This window comes from Balaenoptera physalus (assembly GCF_965194825.1).
Source record: "Balaenoptera physalus genome assembly, chromosome: 12".
Classification (NCBI taxonomy): Eukaryota; Metazoa; Chordata; class Mammalia; order Artiodactyla; family Balaenopteridae; genus Balaenoptera; species Balaenoptera physalus.
The window spans coordinates 50,528,509-50,550,971 of record NC_138897.1 but is presented as its reverse complement, the minus strand read 5'-3'; the positions used below and the strand labels follow the sequence as shown (position 1 = coordinate 50,550,971).

At 36.3% G+C, this 22,463-nt stretch overlaps 3 protein-coding genes across 3 annotated transcripts in view; 1 reads left to right on the top strand and 2 right to left on the bottom strand.

Moving 5' to 3' along the window:
• LOC309639137 (desmoglein-1-like) overlaps positions 1–22,463 on the top strand; it is an 888,370-nt gene that overhangs the window by 556,208 nt on the left and 309,699 nt on the right. The gene's annotated exons all lie outside the window — the stretch shown is intronic.
• Positions 1–22,463, bottom strand: part of LOC309639142 (desmocollin-2-like) — a 98,106-nt gene that overhangs the window by 7,230 nt on the left and 68,413 nt on the right. The gene's annotated exons all lie outside the window — the stretch shown is intronic.
• DSC3 (desmocollin 3) overlaps positions 1–22,463 on the bottom strand; it is a 40,540-nt gene that overhangs the window by 7,230 nt on the left and 10,847 nt on the right. Inside the window, 11 exon segments of the mRNA XM_082416013.1 lie at positions 1,675–1,796; positions 2,832–3,056; positions 5,174–5,398; positions 6,705–6,847; positions 6,960–7,219; positions 10,258–10,443; positions 10,830–10,964; positions 13,874–14,037; positions 16,607–16,751; positions 18,468–18,623; positions 22,255–22,374. Of these exon segments, the coding sequence (XP_082272139.1) occupies positions 1,675–1,796; positions 2,832–3,056; positions 5,174–5,398; positions 6,705–6,847; positions 6,960–7,219; positions 10,258–10,443; positions 10,830–10,964; positions 13,874–14,037; positions 16,607–16,751; positions 18,468–18,623; positions 22,255–22,374 (1,881 nt within the window).

Below are 22,463 nucleotides of genomic sequence, written 5' to 3'. Positions count from 1 at the left end.
GGTATAAATTAACAATTTCAAGTTCTTTTGAGAAGTGTTCCTAATACAGAGCAGGTAAATAGGTGTATGTTATGGTGAAGTGGCCAATCAATGCCACCGACTCCAGCATCAAATGGCAAAGAAAAAATATTAAGTACAGCTCAATCATTCCATTCTCAGATATAAAGTAAGAGCTTACTATGAGTCAAGGACTATCATGGGGCTAAATCTATTTCCTGAATGGAGAGATAATTACAGGGTTCCACACATAGGCACGTCAAGCATAGATGAGTCATGATTTTGCCTGATGGTGGGAAGGAAGTGAAAGAAATAGTCGATAAGAAAGGCATCGTCACCTTGAGATACAGTAAAGGCCTGATATAAAGTCACTGTCCCGGGCTATAGCTTCTGTCACATTGACTCCACTTTTTATTTTATTACTTAAAAGAAGACAATTTTATTTATACATTTAAAATATTTCTTATCCATCCCTATTTTAATTTTCCAATAACCATTATCCTAGTAGAGTTATCTCATGCTTAAATTATCAAAAGATCTAATCCTTTATCCTCCCCATTCCTAACGTCTTCCTGTTCTTGTTGGTCACCCTACTGATTCAGTATCACACTGCTCACGTTACGCCACTTTCGTGCAGAAAGCCTTGACTGGCTCTCCCTTACCAAGAGAATAAATCCAAAATCCTTAGTGTGCCACAAAAAAGTTTCATCCCCCATCCCTCTCTTATTATATCTTCTCCCTCCAGAACCTAAGTGTCAAGCCTCTAGTCCAAAACATCATTTCTTCCATTTCAAATCAATTTATTTACTATTTGTTGAATAATCCCTAAACTTTGTCATCTCCTTTTTTATTCATTAGGCTGTTTTTCTCCATCTCTTCACTTTCAAACCCTTCGTGTTCTTTATGTTACAGAGTAATCTGTACCTCTTCCACCAGGCCTTTCTGGTTGATATCCAGACATCGTGAATATACTTATATCATCAGTATCTTTGAACTCCAGCAGTGTCCTATCATATTGGTGCTAATAGTTTACTGTCACATTCCTATTTATTTTTCAATTTCTCAAGAATGAATTGAAATCTTTTCAAGGGAAGAACATGCCTTGTAATAATTTTTTACATACTTCCCGCAGAACAAGAAGCATAGTGCCAAGCACCTCAGAGGTCCCAAGAAATATGTAAGAAAAGAAAGCTGCAGTATTCTTCCAATCTGCCCCCCCAAACACACACTTTTTTTTAAACATATATCTTTTTGATATTTTTAGTTTATCTTGAGAACTTTCAGCAAGTTCTTCCTATTATAAATGGTCAAAGAGTTAGATAAACAAACAATATCTGAAAATATACATTGTAGAGAGCAGTCAAAAAGATTCTTCTTATAGTAAATTCACAACATCAAATAACAAGTTTTAAACCATAACACTAGAGAGTAGAAAAAAGATAACTAAAGCAATACATCTGGTTTAATAAACGCCACTACAAAAATATTTGAATATTGACAGATAACATATTTATGTCTACAGAATCTGATCAAATGAAAAATAGAAATTAACTCCTAAATTCTGAAATAACTTCATAAGGATGAGTTAAAGAAATTGTGGGAACTACTCAGAGATAAATAGCCATATAAAAAAATAAATTAAATAAATTCAAAAATTCAAAAAAAAAAATTACTTACCACCTTATTGTCTCCAGGTGCTTCTGTGTTTGAGATGATTAAGTTTTGCTGTGTCAAATCTTCAGGAAAACTTTTTTTATTTCTGGCACTAACAAATCCACATACTACAGTTAGCAATATAGCTGAGTTAAAAACAAAAACAAAAACAAAAATGTTTAACATGCATACAATAAAATACTCATATTTTCTTATTACCTAAGGTGCACAGGGGGAAAACAAGTGACTGAGCATGGTGTCCCACAAATTACCGTGGCCCTTCTAAATTAACAGGCCATGATTTAGCTTAGAGTTTAACATTTAAAGTGATTATATGTATATTTTGATACACATATCTTCAAGAGTTTGAATTCCACCCATCACTTAAGTATTTTGAATCATGAATTTTTTAAAAATCAATGACATTTTTTAAGACAAAGACTTTAAAGAGATTTACTGATTCCCAAAATAATGGTTTGCCAATATGAAAAGATAACAAAGCAGACTTTTCTTCCCAGAATAGATTTATCTCCAAGTATCTTAATTAAACTTACTTGGTATTTTGCCTATTCAGAATTTTCATTCTGCCTCATAATTGTGGGAGGTTGAAATACATGATAATAAAGCTAACAACAACAGCAACAACTCTTTACAATGTTCTACAAGCCCCTATACCAAGGATTGCCAACCTATGGCCCCCAAATCCAGCCCACCATGTTTTGTATGACTCATGAGCTATGGTTTTTATATGTTTAAATGACTGAAAAAAACCAAAAGAATAATAGTTTATTACACGGGAAAATTATATGAAATTCAAATTTTAGTGTCCATAAATAAAGTTCTAATGGAACACGGCCATGCCTGTGGTTTAAATATTTTCTATGGCTGCTCTCTCGCCACAAGGGCAGATTTGATTGGTTACAAATCAAATCATTGACAGGTTTGGCAAAATCTAAGGAATTTTCAACAGTTCTGTCCAAGTATGAAATCTTTGATCTCAAAAAGGATTTTGCTTCTTCTCACAGAAAATATTCACTCAGAACTCAGAAAATAACACAAAAAGAATTTGTAAAGGGGACTCACACCTGACAGATAGCTGGACAAGATTTCTTTTTAAAGACCTTTTCCTGCACTCAGATATTTATTTTATATTTTAAAGTCAGGTAAGTAAAAGGACTTACAGAAAAGCAATGCTATACCCAGAAGTATCGCAAGGATCGCCCATTTGCCAAGTATCACTCCTGTACGCGGTGCAGTCGTGCGACATTCACCTTGATTAGTACAATCACAGAGGTTTACTGTCAAGGTTTTTGTTATAGATTGATTTCCTCTATCTTTTACAGTAATAGGAATAAGATATTCTTGAGATTTGGCATTTTTCCGATATGAAAGATGGGCAGCTGTATCTGAAAGAAAAGAATTATATTTTTAATGAACATTGATTCCTCCTTTAACATCTGTTCCACCACACCTATTTTTAAAGACACTATTCTCAAGGAACCACCTTCCATGTGAAAATGGATAAAAAAAAGATGATGATCTTCAACCTTTTCAAGCACTAATATCACCAGATGTATGTTGCCCATTGTAACTTTTTAGAAGAGAGGCTTAAAGAAATAATTTGGCATTGGAGTGACCCAGCAGCCTTTCAGCAATATTTAGTATTCCCTTATTTCCTCCCTTATCTACAAGCTAATGATGCTAGATTGGCTCTTGACAGACACTCCAAGCATTTCTCTAAAGTACCAGTTTATGGTACTCATAAAGAATTAACACCAATAGTTACACACAAGAGATGTCTTAAGTTCTTATTTTCTTATCCATTTACCTTCTGGTACCCGTCCATTGTCTTTATGTATAAGGTAATTTCTCAAAGCACAATTGACCCTTGGTATTTAACACCTTCCCTGTGGAAGTAATCTCAATACCAGAAAACTAATTAACATCACCCAGGCTAGGTATAAGGCTTACATAAACACAGACATATCTATATCCTAACAATACAAGTTTTTACGAACAGTGATATTTCCCCAATGATCTTGTTACCTTATTTCAATGACTTTATTATCAACTGACCAAAAGCTCCACACACTTTCAATGGCAATTGCAATCTTTTGGGTTTTTCAATAAGTGAAATGACAAAATACCATAATGCACCTCCTGGAAGTGATCTGTAATTTCTAAGCCTTTCTTAAATGCACTGTTAGAGCTGTTGAAAACTTCAAAGATTTCTGGCTACACCTCAGACACAAAGCTCCCCAGAGGGATGTGAATTACCACTAAGGTTTATTTGGCACTTTTCAGGATTATATTGTGTTTAAAGTAAAATCCTTCCAATCTCTCTCGTCCCTCAAGACCACAGCCTGAGCCATATTCATGTCCATTCACTCGTACTAGTGCAGCAGCCTCTGACTTTCCCTGCCACTTAACTCTGCACTCTTCAAACTGCCCTCCTAACTGTTATCAATGGCACTGTTTTAAAGACATAAATCTGGTACAGCATTGCCTTACTTGTACACTCTCAATGCGTATCTGCTGTCACCAACCGTACAAAGGTCAGCCTCCTCAGCTAGTACATAAGGCCCTTCATCACCACTCCCGCCAAATCTCTCGGCATTCCTACTAAAACCTTCTAAACTCTAACAACCCTGATTTACTTATTGCCCTAGTATTTTCCTGATTTCATGCATATTTGTTTATCAATTATTGATTAAACAAACATTGATTAAGCAGTTAGTGTCTACAAAGCACTGGGCTAGGTGCTGGAAATACACAGATGGGTTACAAATGTTCTGAGAAAGTCATGTATTAGAGCAGAAAGGTAAACAGATAAGAATACAACATGTAGATTACATGTAGATACAACAGGTAGATAGTAGGTGCTCCATAAATATTATGAATTAATATCAAGCTAAGAAGTGGGAAGGAGGTAGTCTAGGCAGAAGGAACAGCATATGCAAAAGTCGAATTGCATGAAAGAGCACAACATAGCAACAAAACAGCAGTGAACTATGGCTATAACATAGAAAACTGTACGCCCCAGAAACCACTACTGTAGCAGTCTGCACTGCAGGCTTCAATGCCAGGCCTCTGTCCACAGCCCACCATGTTTCCTTCCAGAATGTTATAGAGTGCTTATCCCACATACCCAGATCCCTCATTTCCAGAGTTTGCTTACACTAAAATTTAAGCCGCCCACCTTCTGTTCTTTCCTCATCGCACAGTAGTTACTTCAAAAACACAGCAAGAGCAATTTGTTTTAATGATAAGTTGCCCAATTTTTTAACAAGGATTTTTTGTCTTTGCTGTAAATGTAAATTCTGCCTTCATAAAAATTATGATTTTTTTTTCATTTTATGTACAATATATAACACAGGTCCCACACAATGTGTGCGCAAGTTCAAGTTAGCCTTCTAAAATATGTTCGTGAGAATCCATTTTACATTATGCTTCACGTGAGTAAAGCAGTAAATCCATTCTCAATTATTTCAGAGCATATAAATCATTATTTTTGATGAAATACCATTAAATCTGACGAGGCCCCATAGTCTGTTGATTTCTGGAGAAGCGTTTGCCAAGCTGAAGTAAAATGGAGCGCCGTGGATGGGCTCATCAGGATCAACAGCTGTAATGTCAACATACTCCATCTTTGTTTTGCAAATTACTAGAAAATTTTGAGTTATTTCTGGTGCATTATCATTCTCATCTTCAATGTTAACTACAAGGGTTCCAGTACATGATCTACCACCTAGGAAGAAAGGAAAAAAGTTTAGTGTAGTTCATAGACTTTTATAGTTTCTTAAGAAAAATAATCAACTAGATTTTACATATGATGTATGGGTTTTTTTTTTAATAAACTCTGATAATTAGAGAAAATGGTAAATAAGAAGGTAGATGGATAAATGAAACCTGTAGATCACCTAAAATGAGTACTGCTGTTGATAGTATCAGATATAACTGGCCATAAACCTTTTACCAGAATTATACCAAAAAGTAAAAATAAATGTCTGAATTTCAAACTCTCTATTTCCTTGGGTTTCTTTTGGTCCAGATGTTAAGGAACAGTAAAGTGACTACAGAAAAGTTACTCTAATCCTGGTACACATTTAAACCACCTAGGGAGATTTTTAAAAAATATACGATGCCCGGGCTTCCCTGATGGCGCAGTGGTTGAGAATCTGCCTGCCAATGCAGAGGACACGGGTTCGAGCCCTGGTCTGGGAAGATCCCACACGCCGCGGAGCGACTGGGCCCGTGAGCCACAACTACTGAGCCTGCGCGTCTGGAGCCTGTGCTCCGCTACAAGAGAGGTCAAGACAGTGAGAGGCCCGCGCACAGCGATGAAGGGTGGCCCCGCTTGCCGCAACTAGAGAAAACCCTCGCACAGAAACGAAGATCCAACACAGCCAAAAATAAATAAATAAATAAATAAAATTTAAGCTGGTTAAAAAAAAAAAAAAAGAAATTAAAACTACAGAAGTGACGAAAAATTTAAAAAAAAAAAAAAAATATATATATATATATATATATATATACGATGCCCAGGCTCCCCAGCCAGGGATTCCGATTCAGTTGGTCTGAGGTAGTATCTACACCTTGATATTTTTTTAAATGTCCCAAATTATTTTAATACATAGCCAGGGTTGAGAAACTCTGGGTTACTTTAAGGAACAGAATTCAAGGAAAGAATTATTTTGACTTAATAGTCAGCTGAGCTATTTAACAGCTCAATTTAAAATGATGTAAAGAGACCTAGAAGAGTCTGGTGAGACCATTTCATCTAGTCCTAGACTTAAGTTTCATCTCTGTCCTCTGACATAGAGATATATAGGCATTTAAGATGCTGCCATGCTAGGGATATAAAGATAAATAAGGCATGGTTTCATGTCACCAAGCAGTTTCACCTTGTTTGATGATTAAGATAAATAGAAACAATCTTTAAAGTAATTTCTAAGAATTCTATATACTTAGCACACGGATAATTCTGCACAAGAATAAATGAAGTTTATTCTCTAATTCTTTTATAACATACCATTTGAAAACTGGTGTTTTACCTTTATCTATTGCCAGGACTGTAACATTATACAAGGCACCTCTGGGAGTTACAGCCTCCCTGTCTAAGGTTTTGGAAGTTTCGACTGAGCCCGAAAATTCATTAATGGTGATCCACCCTTTTGGGTCATACAATAATTTGTACCTGTTAATAAAAAGTAAAAATAGTTTTTAGCACTATAAAATGTATTAAAATGTATTACTGTCTCAATTATTACAAATACATAATTAGTATGTGGTTATAGATTTCTTTGTACCTTAAACCACTGCTACTGCTAGTTTCAGGGTCATGTGCCTTATATACTTTGATCTTTGAACCCACTGGGGAGTTTTCTTTAATCTGTATATATTGGACTGCAGGTTTGCATTCAGGCCCTTCGTCCTGATCCTTCACATGAACTGTGACAAAGGCTCTGTTCATGTTTGTCATTATGCGTGTCACATCTCCAGTAAATGGAGCTTCATTGTGTACTCCAATTTCCAGGCCCACTTGACGGTTTTCTTCGTAATTCAGTGCCTTTAAAAAAAGGACAAGTATATGAACATCAGTGTAAAATACATTTGGTATTTCAAATAGCAAGTGAACTTCTGTCGATATGAACAGTGCTACATAAATTCTGTGCTCCCATTTAGCCAATATTGATTTTTATCCTTTGCTAAAGAGAGAGGTGATCCTTCACTAAGCCTTTAGCAAGAGTGGTCGGAAAGTTTCTGCAGGTGGTTTTATGGAGTTGTGGGAAAGCGATTCCTAAAATATTTTTATAGCTCATTCTTACTATGGAAAATTATTCTGAACCTGAAGATAATGCAAAAACATGACCGTGTTCTTCTGGCCTTATTTAGAAGACCGGCCTAAGGGTCATCTGACTCTCGGAGAATGTTCAACTTACTATTTACCATTGATGAGGGCCCAGACATTTTACAGCTCTTATAAAACTAGATGTTGACTTAAAGCTGAAATGGTGCAGTGATTTTATTTTCTCTCTGATAGAAATGGTAAAAATGCCATTTTTACCATAAAATGCACGTTTTAATTGTCCTCTAAGGCATATAACTGAGCATTCTTTATTTGAGCTTTTCCTTTTATCAAAATCCATACAGCTTCTCATTTCTTCTAGGAAGCTGCTTTGGCTTTTTGCTGAGTCCCTCACTGATGAGTTAAGTACAATTTTTACCCGTGCTAACTATCTATTTTTATGAAAATTTTATTTTTGACAATTTGAGACTTATACTTTGGCATTGTTTGTAGTTTATCCAATGAAACTCTCACAGTGAAGAATGCAGAGGGGTAAGAAAAATATAATGTGCTATTGGCACTATTATTATCGTCATTCCCATTTTAGAGAGCAGGAAAGTGAAGAAGAGGAAATAAACTGGGTTTCTCAAAGCCAAAAGAAACTCATTCCAGCTGGAGTTTGAAGCCAGGTAGTCTGGTCTGAGTCCATTTTCCTAACCGCCACACTACAATCCTTCTGCTTAACTGACTCACCAGCCTCTAAAATCTTCTAAATCAATTCTTTGGTTACAATTGATTTTTATACAGCAAACAAGCCAAATCCATAAAACAGTATTTTACACTGTACTGAAAAGCTAACGCACTTTTTCTTTCATTCTCTTTCTGCTTATCAAAATAATCACTGGCTGAACATTGAACAAAATCAAAACTGAGGAGTAGAATTTTGGGTTTAAGCCTTTCTCCACATCTCCACATCCAGGCATTATCAAGCTGAGATACTAATACCACAAGTCCAATAAGAAGTCAAGAAAATTTCTGAATCTTAGAATCTACAAAATGTATGTGAAACTCTTTTTGATTCTTTTATTAATATCCCAGAAACTGGAGCGCCAAGAGAGAAAAAGATTAATATCTGTTTATTTGCTGCTAATGAACGCTACCTCACAAATCGCTCGTATTGCTATGATCAGGCTGAGAGTCTGTTAGCAATGAGAAACGGATGGAAATTTAGAAAACAGCTGCTGCCCTAGAAGAGGTGCAGTTATTCAATCTAGAGTTACTTGCTAAAAGCCCTAGAGTTTTTTTATGCAATCTTTTAAGGCTTAAACTGGATATTGCTGTAGTAGCTTAAAACTCTGCAAGATTTAGAAATCTGGTGGGATGAAATCAATGATTAATGAAAAAATATGAACTCTCTTCAACCATAGGATGCCTTCTTGTTTCATCAACTGAAAAAAAATTGTCCAAAAATATCCCATATCTGCACTAAGATGCTAACAATTCCCTAGAAAATGTATTGTTGTGAAGATGGATGTGAGGACTTCCTACGGTGAGAATGACCAAGAACTCTGTCTTCCTCACTCAAGCTCTGACGCACAGCTGCTGTTGCTGAAATGGAGAGAAAATACTAAGATGGAAAGATTACCCAGGACACAGCTAAAGGCTGAATCAGCTCATACTCTACAATTTCAAAAAAGTTATCTATTATGGAAAATTATAACACTATTCCCAAGAACATGATGTGACTTCTAAAAATATAATACTAATATCCTATAGTTTACCAAGTGCTCTCATTTTTATTATCATATTTGAATAGCTACTAGGAAAGCAGAGAGAAGTATTATTTATATTTTACAGATAATACAGAGGTTAATTTTCCAAGATCACAGAGCTATGCAAAGCAATTTAACACAGGGCTTAAGAGCAGATAACTTGGAATCCAAGAAACATAGACTCAAATCCTGTCTCTACTACATCTGAGCTGTGTCACTTTGGGTAGGTTTCTTAATGTCTCTGAGACTAAGTTTTCTCTTCTGTACAATTGTTATAAGAGTGACATTTAACATTAGCGCACACAGTAAGTGTTTTACACTACAGGACAATTTTCTTTCTTTTTCTGGGTTAGGAATATAAAACCAACAGTCCTTCCCAAAAGAGCCTTTTCTGCCCTTATAACCTGGACCCTAGAATGTAACAGTACTACCAAAAATACAACATATAGAACAAAGAATATGTTCATTCAGTGCTGTTTGACGTAATACTATATTTCATCCTCAATATTACCTTTAAGAAGATCAGATACAACAAGTCATATATTCAAGAGAGAGAGAGAGAGACACACAGAGAGAAGAATATGAGCCTCTAAATTATATCATGTAAAGAATAGTTAGAGGAATTGGGAATATTTATCCTAGAGAAGGTAAATCTCAAATAGACATCACAGCCTTTTCAAAGGATTATACCTGCTTTGTATAACATTAGAGACAAAACCTGGTCCAAAGACATGGGTTACAAGGAGAATAATTTAGGCACAGTAAAAGTAAGGCCTTCTGAGAATTAGAGTTCTCCAGACATGGAATAAGCTGCCAATGGATATACGGAGATTCTTCCCATAGAGAATGTTCAAGCATAAGCTAGATGCCTAATAGCTGGTAACAAATTATAGAAGAAAGGCAGCATTAAAGCAAAACAAGTGAACTAAATAGATTAAGTTCTCTTCCAACTTGTAAAGTCTATGATCTGAAACTACTTAGTTGATTAAACCATTAGTTGATTAAAACTTAACTTGCCAAATTGTCTATTACTCATTATTACTTTACCTTTACAACACAGAGAACACCTTCATTAGTTTCTTTGTCTGTACTGATATTGAAATGTCCATTTTCATTGCCGTTTAAAATAGTAAAATTGGCTCTCCAACTGGAAGTGTTAATTAAATCCTTATCTTCTACAGGTATTCGTAAGATTTCCACATTGAACATATTTTCCTCTACTGATGTTTCATACTGAAACAGAGAAAACTCATTAAAAACTTACTTTATAAAGGAAACTTTTACAAAGAAAGTAAAATGTTTCTTCCACTCCAAAAGTACTTGTTCTTACAGTTTTTGCCTAGATTATTTTAAAACATGAATCACAAAAGCATTGTTCTACTAAGGGTTATCTTTTAAATGAATGAAGAACTTTGTTACAAATAAAGACTAATGCTATGGACTTTAACAAAAGGGAGATAATATAAATACTATTATGAATAAATAAAAGATATTTATACGTCAGATATTTCATTTTATTGATAAAATAAACATACATACTTCAAAGTATGATAAATATTTTATTAATTCAGATTAAATAAAAATAACAATAGAGATCAATTTTTTTATTATCTACTTACAGCATTTTGTCTGAAAGTGGGTAAATTGTCATTTGAATCTTTTACTGTTATGATGCAAGTTGCTGTACTCATCAATCCATGTGATCGACCATCCATGTCTTGTACTTTCATTTTCAATGAGTACTTGTCTACAACCTGAAAACAAAGCAAATATTTAATTAGCTTTGAAAACCTTGTTTAGATTTATAAAGGAAACCTCAGTTGTACACACTTCTATTGGTGTGTATCCATGCTTTTATTTGATTTCCCTATTTGTATATACCCGAAGACATGGTAGACAGGAATAAAGCTGAAAAGGTAAGCAGAAGTTCAATTACAAGATCCATAGTAAGAATGTAGACTTATGCTTAAGCAGCAGGTAATGGGGAAGGTTTTATGGGAGTCACATTGGGAGCACAAAATAGAAACATTTGAGTTTGAGAAAGAATATATTTAAAAGAAGGTCGAGCATAATTTGGAGTGAGCTGAGATGAGATTCAAAGAAACCAGTTAAAGGCTCCTGAAGTAGTACAAAGCTGGGGCATTAGCAATGAGGACAAAAAGAAAGGGTGAGGGGGCGTCCCTGGTGGCGCAGTAGTTGAGAATCCGCCTGCCAATGCAGGGGACACAGGTTCGAGCCCTGGTCTGGGAAGATCCCACATGCCACAGAGCAACTAGGCCCGTGAGCCACAACTACTGAGCCTGCGCGTCTGGAGCCTGTGCTCCGCAACGAGAGAGGCCGCGACAGAGAGAGGCCCGCGCACCGCGATGAAGAGTGGCCCCCGCTTGCCACAACTGGAGAAAGCCCTCGCACAGAAACGAAGACCCAACACAGCCAAAAATAAATAAATAAATAAATTTAAAAAAAAAAGAAAGGGTGAGGAAAGTTATTTGTAAGTCAGGATGGAGTTGGACTTCAGAACAGATTGTATGCACAAGTTACGAGAGAAAGTGGGGGTAGAGGCTGCTGCTCAGGTGTACGACCTGGATAACAGGCACACAGAAGTATCACCAACCAATACAGGAAGACAGCAGTTCTCTGAGGAAGTGAACACTGGCAAGGTTGGCAAGGAGAGGCGAAAAAAAATGAGTTTTGTCTGGTGGATATCGAATTTTACGTTCCTATGGGAAATCTAAGGAGAAAGGTCCAGAAGGCAGCTGGATAGGTGGCCCTATACTTAAGGGGAGTTCAAGGCCAGAAACACCAATCTGGGAGTCAGCAGTGTGTAGATAGTGGTTGAGATTATGGCAAGAATCTGATTTCCTGGGAGAGGTTCAAGGATGAGAAGAGCTGAAGATATAAGGAACAACAGCATTTCAAGCAGGAGGGAAGTAAGAAGACTAAGCAAAGGACAGACACTCAAAACAAAAGATCAGAGAAGCAGGAGGAGAACCAGAAATCCAAGAGAAGAGAGTTTTAATAATTGCCAGCAATAGAGAGAGTTTTAATAATTAACCTTTGGATTAGGCAATTAGGTGGTCGCTGTTGACTTCTACGAATGGAGTTTGCAAATGGTGTGTTGATGAAATGGAGTCCCTGGTCTGTGACACAATCACCTCTGTTGCCTTTCCCTTCTATTTTACTCTTCTTTAGCCCCTCCTTTTGTTCTTTTATTTTTCTTCATTTTCTATTTCCCTCTCTCCCTTCCTTGGTCTTTATTTTACTCATCCTTCTTTCACGGTGGAAGCCAACATTCCCACCCCGAAACGCTCCTTCCACAGGCTCCAGCACTCTCTGAGACCCTGCTTTTTCTTCCTCTAAATGCAGTTTCTCTATCTCCCTTGTTCATTTCTTTACTTCCTGTATTGTCCCCTACAGCACACCTCATGGTTGTTCCCCACAAAATCCCATTATATTTTTTTTGATCAAGCAAGCACATCTGGATTTGACCCCAAATCTGTATCTTACAAGCTGTGTAACCTTAATTTATTTAATTTCTCTAAGCCTCATTTGTCAATATTGAAAAATTAGGAAAAATCCTTGCTTTCACTTGATTACCATATCATCTCTAAAAATTCCACAGATTCAAAACACATTCATACTGTTCCCTTCAAACTTTCCCATTTATTATGACCATTATGTATTCTATCACATAGCATGTCCTGACCCCACAAAAATTAAAATAATAATAAATAAAACCTTTGTACTATTTTTTATTCTTTTTTATAGGTTCTCACCATCCCTCCCTTTTGCTCTGACATCAAATCCCACTGATTTCTTCTTTATAATATCTCTCCCAGTCATATCAATCCTTCCATTTATGTTATTCTAGTTTTAGTGGGAACCACTGAAGTGTTCTAATAAAGCTACTTTGTACATATGAAACTGATTGATCTGCCTCAGTCAATAATGCAAGAATCTGAGTTAAATATGGGCTGATGAAATGGACAAGAGCAAGATCAGAAGATTCAGTGCAGTAATTTGACCTGGGCAAGTCAATCAATCCTTCTGACTGTCACCTTTCTCCCCTATAGATTGGCTATAACCTCTATCTAATCAAACAAGGAAATTATAAAGATGAGATCAAATTATGCATAAAGAATTTGAACATCAAGTGCTATACACATAAAAATATGCTATTACTATCATCCAAATAGTGTTACAGATTTTTAATAATCTATCAACTTTATCTCAGCTAATCCTTTCCTGATTAAAAGTACATATCTATAATAACTGGATAGGGATCAGGGTATAATCTATACCCATGGAACAAGCAACACTAATTGTCCTACATGAGAATTGAGCTGGAACACTGAGCTGGAACCAACTAGCCATACACGAGAAATAAAGTATTATTCAATAATATCAACATTCATAGCAATATCTTTTTTTCTCACCCCTTCTGAATACCAGTTGATCTTTATTTCTATTCCTCATGGTTTCTCTTACATAAGGAAATAGAAATAATATAAAAACAGGTAACATAGGCAGGAATTCTTATTGTCTTATGCCTAAATAAAATAAAATGAGAAACTCCTAATCCACAGGATAGCAAATTATAGTAAATTGGGGGTGGTGGGTTCAGCCCCAAGTAAAATGATAATCTACGGATTGTGAAAGCTACCTCTCTGTCCAAAACATAGACTGTGGTGATTGCACCTGTGCTGGCATGCACAGAAAACTTCCCAGGTGATCTTGGCGTCTGCTCCGTAATGCTATACTTCAGGCGCGTATGCATCGTGTCTGGTTCATCTCTGTCCGTGGCACAAACCACTCCCACTGTAGTACCTACATGTTTAAAAAAAAGAGTCTTTACTTTCCAGAATTGCAAAATATGTTTAGGCACATCTACACTTCTCAAATTCTAACAGTGATGGTGGAAACCTCATTTACGATGTATTTCTTACCAGAGATATTCCATCTTTACATAGTACTGATGAAGATGACTTCAAATTTATAATATGAAACACTTTAATGCTGAGAATCAAGGCATACTCTTACTTTGCCCACAGCTTAAACTATTTGATAGTAAATTTATTAAAAACTTATTTAGATGGCATCCAAGAATAATTTCAACACATATTCCCACATACTGCAATAACTAACCTAGCTGGAAAGAGAAACCATGTCTCCTAAGTAAATCAGATTTATTAAAATCAAAGTTTTGATTAATAACTAAATCAAGGCTAACTTGGGTTATAACTGGATAGATGATGAAGTTGACCTTTCACATCTCAGTCTCCTTTCTATTCTATTTTTTGCTAGTTCTTGATTTGCTTCCTTCTCTTTCACCAGATTTGTAGCCAAACCTCACTGCCCCCAGCCCCACTTAATCTTATTTCATACTATTTACCATTCAGGGAGAATTTAAGTTAACTGTTTCTGCAGTTAGAGCTATTAGTATTTTTCATCAGTATGGAAAGTAAGAATATTGCTCTGGTAAAGGACTTCAAGTATCAAAGAGTACATACAGGTGGTATTTTTATAGTCTAAGGATAGTGTTCCAATGCCCATGAAATTATAATACATAGATCCACTTTGCCTGTAGCCCTGTATGTGAGGTTGGCCTGAGGAACAATACATAGACACATACAATCATATACATATATATATGTATATATATATATATATATATATATATATATATATATATATATTCGTTAAAATTTTATATTTGAGGGAAATAAAAGCCAAGTAAAACTATTAATGCAAGGAAGTATTAGTTTTAAATAATTTTGTCATTATATCCTTAAACTTTATATATGTGTGTATATGTGTGCTTAAGTATATATATGTATACATATATATGTATATATAGATATAGATATAAATTCGTAGAGAATGTCCAAATACAACCTTATAAGTAACAAAAAGATTTCTGCAGTGGATCAATATGAAGACATGAAGTAATAATCTTATTATTATAAGAAAATAAATTATCTTTTCATAGAAAACTGTTTATAATCTTTATAAGACATACATTTTCTTCCTGCGATTTCATTGACAGTCAGGAAGACATAAACACTATTTTAATTCTCTGGATACAGAACTCCTTTACTTATTACATAAAACCTTCCTAAAATCTTGACTTGAAAATTCTTTTCCATGAGTGCTATATTTCACTATTCGTTGAGCACCCTTTGCCCAAACCCTCTGTGTGTGAGTTAAGGCAAACTCAAAGAACACCTTCAGAGTATCACAGCCTTAACAGGGCTGAACCTACTGGTGTGATATGCTTAAAGTATTCTGGGTTAATCTGGGCATCAAAGTGTTTGCCCTAGATCCTTCTCTGTTACTACCAAAGAGAACAGAATGTTCAAGAAAGAGTCTAAAACCAATCATCCCTCTTTGAAAATAGAAAAGGGTAAGAGTCATAGACTTGTGAGGTTAAAAACATTATAAGTCATCTAACATAATTAACTCATTTTATAGAACAGAGAACTCAAAGGAACTTCCATGAGTTCCCACAGTGAAATAATAACAGACCCTGAATCAAAAACTAGGTTTCCTAAACTCCAAAGCAACAATAATTTTTTTAATTGTACCATGTGAGTAATAAAGAGGTTAACATCTATGACATCAAATTATCAAACTAAAATATAGAAGGAAAGAGCAGTTACAACAGTCCAGTGAAGATCTAACTCCTAGAAACTTTAATAAGCAAGTTAGCTAATCCTCTATGGTTGAGTTCACTTCCTTTCAACTTTATTGTGAGTGGTTATTCTCCATATTGCAAGTCTCAGAAGACATTAAGAATGCCACATTTAAGGGCCTATTGAAGTGAAACACTTTGGTTTTCCACATGTGAGAGCAAGTGTTTAGGATGGAGAACACACAATGCAAGTTTCTCTAAAGTTATTCCGGCATTCACTCTAAATTGGAAGTAGTAAAGTAGTAGTTTAAAGAGAAGAGACAATATAGATAAGAGCTTAAAAAATTGTGTCTTCAGTGGACATCATTCAACACCTTCCTAAATAAAACCTAATAAAAATATCTACATTGATTTTAGTTTTATCGTACATTCTACCCTGCATGTCCTCCCTTGGAGCTAGGAATAATGATAAACCCACATAATAATAAGATGAAATAAAGTATATAATCCAAATATGGTACAAAGCTTGAATAACTGTTATCTGCCTTTATAATTCATCGGTATCATACCAACAACACTACAAACTCCTATAATACCTTGTAAATTACACATTGATTAGATTTGATAGGATTAAATGTATTCTGGTAAGTAGCTATTGGTCCAGTGTCATCTCAGGATGATCTGGCTTTGAGTAAAAACTCAACCTCTCAAACAATTTATATAAACATTTAACATAGCACATTTTACTCCTAAAAGTTGTCTTACCAATTTTACTGCTTTCTGGAACTTCAAAATTATAAATTGCTTCTGTGAAAATAGGGCGGTTGTCATTGTCATCCTCCACTCTGATGGACAGTGGAAGAGGTAATTCTGCTGAATACCCATCTGCAGTTGACGCACGGACAATCAGCTGTAAAACAGTGAAAAGCAAGTTCAACAGTCCATTATAAAAGATTCCAGCATGAAAGAATACTATGCTTTATCTACTACCTTCTCTGCAAATCTTTTCAATAATAAATCACTTCAAAAATTCCTATTCAATGCTTCTTTAGTTATCAAAACATCGAACATAGAACGACTTTAACTACAGTTAAAAGTATCCAATGTTTGGTAGAAGTGGCTACACTTCAAATAAAACCTAGGTCAGAGTACAGAGAATCAGAGACTACTCAGGTCATGAGACTAAGGAATTAAATGTGAATATGGAGACGTGGATTACAGTCCTTATTCTCCCCATAATCATAAAATTGTATTGGGAAGAACAGTTAACCTCCCTGCAATGGGGAAAATCCTGACTATATCATCTAAATAAGGCAATGAGTCCCAACTTTGTCACTACTGAGCCCCTTTATTGTTTAACCTCATAGATCATATATTTGTAAGAGGTTTTCTAACAAAATACATTTAACCATTTCCACATTACTAATTAATCAAAAGCAATGTAATGTCAAATAGAACTTATATCTTTTTTCATTTTTAAATGATTTTTTAATATAAACAATTTTTCCATAGTTAAAAGTGCACTATTTCAATTATAAAAGAAACATCCTTATCATGATAAATTTAAAAATTCAGTAAAGTACAAAAGAAGAAAATAAAAATCCATGAGCTACTACCCAGAGATAAGTACTGTTCACATTTGATGTATTCCTTCAGTCCCTTCTGTGTATGTATTTGTACACAAAAATTGAGATCATACTACTGTAAGCTTATATCCTTTTTTTCCAAAAAGCAAACAAACTTGACTTTATGCTGTAACCATTTCCCAAAGCCCTTAAACATGCTTTGAACACGGGATTTATTGGCAGTCTAATAATCTACCACATAGACATGCTGTAATTTATTTAACTAGACCCCTATCGGTGGACAAATAGAACATATTTCTATTCAGCATGTGATTACAACACTGAGTTGAATATTTTCCAGCCAAAAGCAAAGAAATGTCATGTGGTGAACATCAGTCAAGTTTACTTACCCAGCATCTCTTCCCTCTTCTTTTAGGAAGAGAATCCCTCTTTCCTATGGAGAATCAGTCCCCCTGTACCACATGACCCCAGAGCATTATTGACCATATTACACTGAAAATTGTCTGAATGATTCCCCATTGATGTAAGTTCATCCATATCAGAATGCTGGCTTATTATGCCTCGTTTGGACTTGGTCTCCCAGTTTTGCTTCCTTATATACTTCTCAGATATCATCAGATAATTAGACAGGTGGAACAAAGACCAAAAAAGGAAAAACAAAAAACACAGAGCAGAAGAGGGACACTGGAAGAGGACCCTTCCAAGCAACTGTGGCCCTGTCTCGGAGAGAGGAGAAAGTACCACGACCAGAGAGAGAAAGAGACTCTCATAAGCAAAACCAACTCCTGCAAATTCGCTGGAATTTACATCCAAATACAACTAAATTTCTTGGCTTCATTTCAGGCTTACCTAATAGAAGGTGAGATAAAGAGCAGACCAAGTATTCCAAAACATTACACAATCTATTTCCTTTGTCTTTCAGATCCCCTCTAAGAAGAAGTTCAGAAGACAGGAAAGAGTAGATGCGCTATCAGAAGTTTAGTTTAAACTATGATTATAGTTTAATCATTTAAAGTTATGTGTATCAATAAAACTCCTACATCAAAAACATCATATTCTTCACGATCCACAGGCTGGGAACAATATAGATTTCCAGTTTTTCCGTCCATGGAAAACAGATTTAAAGGTTCTTGGTCAACTCCAGGCCCACTTATTGAGTAGACGATGGTATAGTTCTGTTCTGCGTCAGATTGAACCTAAGAGGAAAAAGCATATGTAAAAAATTTTTCATGAAAATGCTATTTTCAAATACAATTTATGTGTTTATATATTTTTTTATTTTAAAGAGATGACTTTAATAATATAATAATCACCTTTGTCACTTCATCAACATGCAAAATGGTAATGAACAATGGTAATTTGGCAAAAGATTTTTTTAAACTGCTCAAATTTAATGACAACAATGTTCAACATAAATAGTAACCAAAGACAACCTCACATTAAGGCACAGTTTCCCATCTAGTGATTTGGCAAAGGTAGAAAAAAACAATAATACCCACTGTGGACAGGGGTGAGGCAAACAGGGGCTCTCATATACTGTTGAAAGGAATGCCAGTTGTAATGTTCCTTAGGGAGGGGAATTAACAAAAATTAAAAGAATGAGAATAAACAGGGAAGACTCTTCCCGGCAGAGGAAACAGGAAGTGCAAAACAACCAGACCAGTGTTGTTCCTGGAGTGTTCAAGGAGCAAGGAGGCCACTGTGGTTGGAATAGAGAGAACTAGGGGAAAAGGAAGTCGGAGAGGAGGACGAATGCAGTAATAGGGCCACGGCATGTAAGAGATTCCAAGGATATTGACTTCTGCTTTTTGGAGTCAGACGGGGAGCCATTGGAGAATTTAGACAAGAGTAGTATCTGATTTATATTTTCGAAGGATAATTCTTGGTGTTCTGTTAAGATTAGACTTGGGTGGGCAGGTAAAGGAAGAAGCAGGAAGGCCATTTAGAAAGTTACTGCAAGAATTCAGGGGAGAGAGAACTGTTTGTTAGACCAGCATGGTAGCAATAGGGGTTGTGAGAAGTGGTTAGATTCTGGATATAATTTGAAGATACAGCCAACAGAATGTGCCAATGGGTTGGCTGCGTGGTGTGAAGACAGAAGTCAGGGATGACACTGTGTCAGTGGGTGCAAGTATCCCCTGATGTCTATTCTGCCTATCTTCCTTAGCATTAGAATTTACAGTTGAGCACAAGATTGCCTGGAAGAAAGACTTTTCTCAGTCTCCCTTGCAATTAGGTATGACCACACGAAAAAGTCAGGTCAATAGGGTGTGAGCAAAAATAATACATGCAGGATCCAGACTGTACTCTAGAAAGTGGAGGGGTGTTTCCCCTCATTGGGACGCAATGAAGAGCCATCTTGAACCTGCAAGGATGGCCAAGCTTTGAAAGGAAAGAAGCCTGGGCCCCTGGTGATTTCTCAAATTAGAATCTCTTTACCAGATCACACGTTGGCATGAAAGGACTAAACCTCTGTCATGCTTTAGCCACTATGATTTGAGATCTTGGTAAAATGTGGCTATAGCCTTATCCTATTATAATACAGGAATTAAAATTTTAACTATAAAGAATGGATGGATATGGTAAATTGGGGCTCAGCATCGATTTCATCTCCTTCTACTGTGTCCTCTCATAATGTAGCTATTAGAAAGAGTCAGATAAAAACAAACCAAAAACTCTCCCTTTTCCAGGGTCTCTTGAAACGAGAGTTCTGAATTAAAATACAGACAGTCAGGTGTGCTTGCATGAAATTTGGAAGCCATAAGGGAGATAGATGCCTCCTTTTTGCTGCTTCTACTGTTTTTGCTGGCACTTTGTGGTGCAGTTTTTTTTCTTTTTTCCTGCAGCAGCAGAAGTTCTAGTGGTTTTTCACAGACTTTGTGGAGAGACAGGATACAGACCAATCTTTTTGTGGACACTGATGGGAGCAGTTAAGATTGTTTTGGAGCTGCATTTGGAGGAGCAGCTTCCTGCCTGTGATGGTTCCTTGCCCAGTGCAGCTTCCTGACCATGGCAGTGGCACTTTAGCTCTAAAATGACTGGCTTTCCCATCATGAAGAAAGCAGTATGTCCCTTGGTTATAGATTCTGTTGGGTAACTAGGAGATTCGTTCCTGAAAATTCAACCTAAAGTTTGTTTCTTCAGCCTTCGCAACAATTCTGTAAACTGTTTAATACACTATAGTAAATCCCTCTGTTAATTCCTTAAAGAGAATTGTGCTCTCCACAACTAAAACCTTACTGAACGGACTCTACTGCCCCAAGAACTGAAAGCAGGGAGCTGCCATTAACTGAGAGGGGAGGATATTTTTTATAAGAAAGCTCAAACATTTGATTTTTATATGTTAAGTTTGAAATGTCTACTGAAATTCCAAGTAGGAATATTAATTAGGCAGTTTGGGCTGGAGATATGAAGTCTTAAGTTTCCAATGCATAAAAAGTACTTCAAGCTATGAGGCTGGATGAGATCACTGAGAGAGTGAATATAAATAAACATTACGCAAGGTTCATAGTCTGAGCCCTGGAGCTCTCCAAACTTAGAGATTGGGGGGTCAGGGTGGTGAGTGTTGTGGGGATGTGGGAATGAAGAAGAGCCAGCAAAACATATGAAGAAGGAGTGGCCAGTGAGAAAAGTGGAAAACTAGGTGAATGTTGTACTAGAAGTGACGTGAAGGAGGAGGGACAGGTCAGCTAAATCAAATGGACACACGTCAAGGAAATGAGGACTAGAAGTGATGACTGGTTTAACAGTGCAAAGACCAAAATTACCTCTGATCAGTATAAGTTTGGTAAACAGAAATCATTTCTTAAGATGCTTTCACCAGTGCTTAAAGTACAATAATCTAAGAGAAGAAACAAGGGTCCAGAACTGGATAGAATTCTCTACAAGTGTGAAAGACACTGGAAGCATAGTTAAAAACATAAACAAGTAGGACACGGGTGGCACCATTGGTATTAAACATCAACCACAGTAATAGAAATTTAAGGGAAAAAGGCAAGCACAATACCATAGCCTCACCTCAGTCATTATTTCCATTGTGTATATTCCATTTGGATCTTTATGAAAAGTAAACCTGACTCTGCTTAAAAATGACTTGTTTTTAGGAAAAAGTTAAACTGTCTAGCAGAGCACACCTGGCCAATTCTGGGTGGACCCTACCTGCCTCTTCTGCCCCATCTCCCTGCTCCACGCCCATCACACAGGAGCTCTGTGAGCTCCTGTGAGGAGCCATGCTTGCTTGCACCTCTGTCCCCCTCTCTTCTTCCACAATGATTTCCCTGCATGACACTCTCCCATCCTTCAGGCTTTAGCTCAGATGCCTCCCCCTCTAAGTCTTTTTTCTGTTTTTTACAGCATTTCAGCCCATGAGTTCTCAAATCACCCCAACCCAGCCCCTTCTCAGCACTCATCATGCAGTATTGCGATCATTTGCCTATTTCTACCTTCCTCACTAGACTCATAAAATACATGAGAGCAAAGGCCATGACTAAATGTATTTCTAGCTTCAGTACTTAGAGCAGTGCCTTCCACAGGACAGGGTAGGTGCTCAATAGCCGGCTGCTAAGTGAATGAATAAACTAATAAAGATCATTTAATGGCTGTAGAGTCTTTCTCATATTATTATTATTAGTTTTTTAGTGATTTTCTAGTTTTTCTCATTATTAGTTTTCTAGTGATTTTCCCATTTTATGTACTTTTATGACTCTTCATGAATATCTTCAATCAAATCTGTTGATTTGTAAATGTTTAAAGAGTTATTAAAACCTGGACAAAACAGACTCTTGGAACTAATTTAGCAATCCCAATCAGAAGGAATGGAAAACCTACTCGTTGAAGGAACAAAGGGAAAGGGCCCGAGGAATTCTCCATCATTGAGGCGGGGATAGGCGCCCATTTCCTCTTGGAACGCCTGAGAACAGTCTCTTTAGTGTGTCTCTTCCTCAGGACCTGAATTTAGAGAAAGAAAATTAACAATAAACAAAAGCATCACAGCCTACTTCATTGTAAAATAGTGGATGGACCATAAATCTAACACC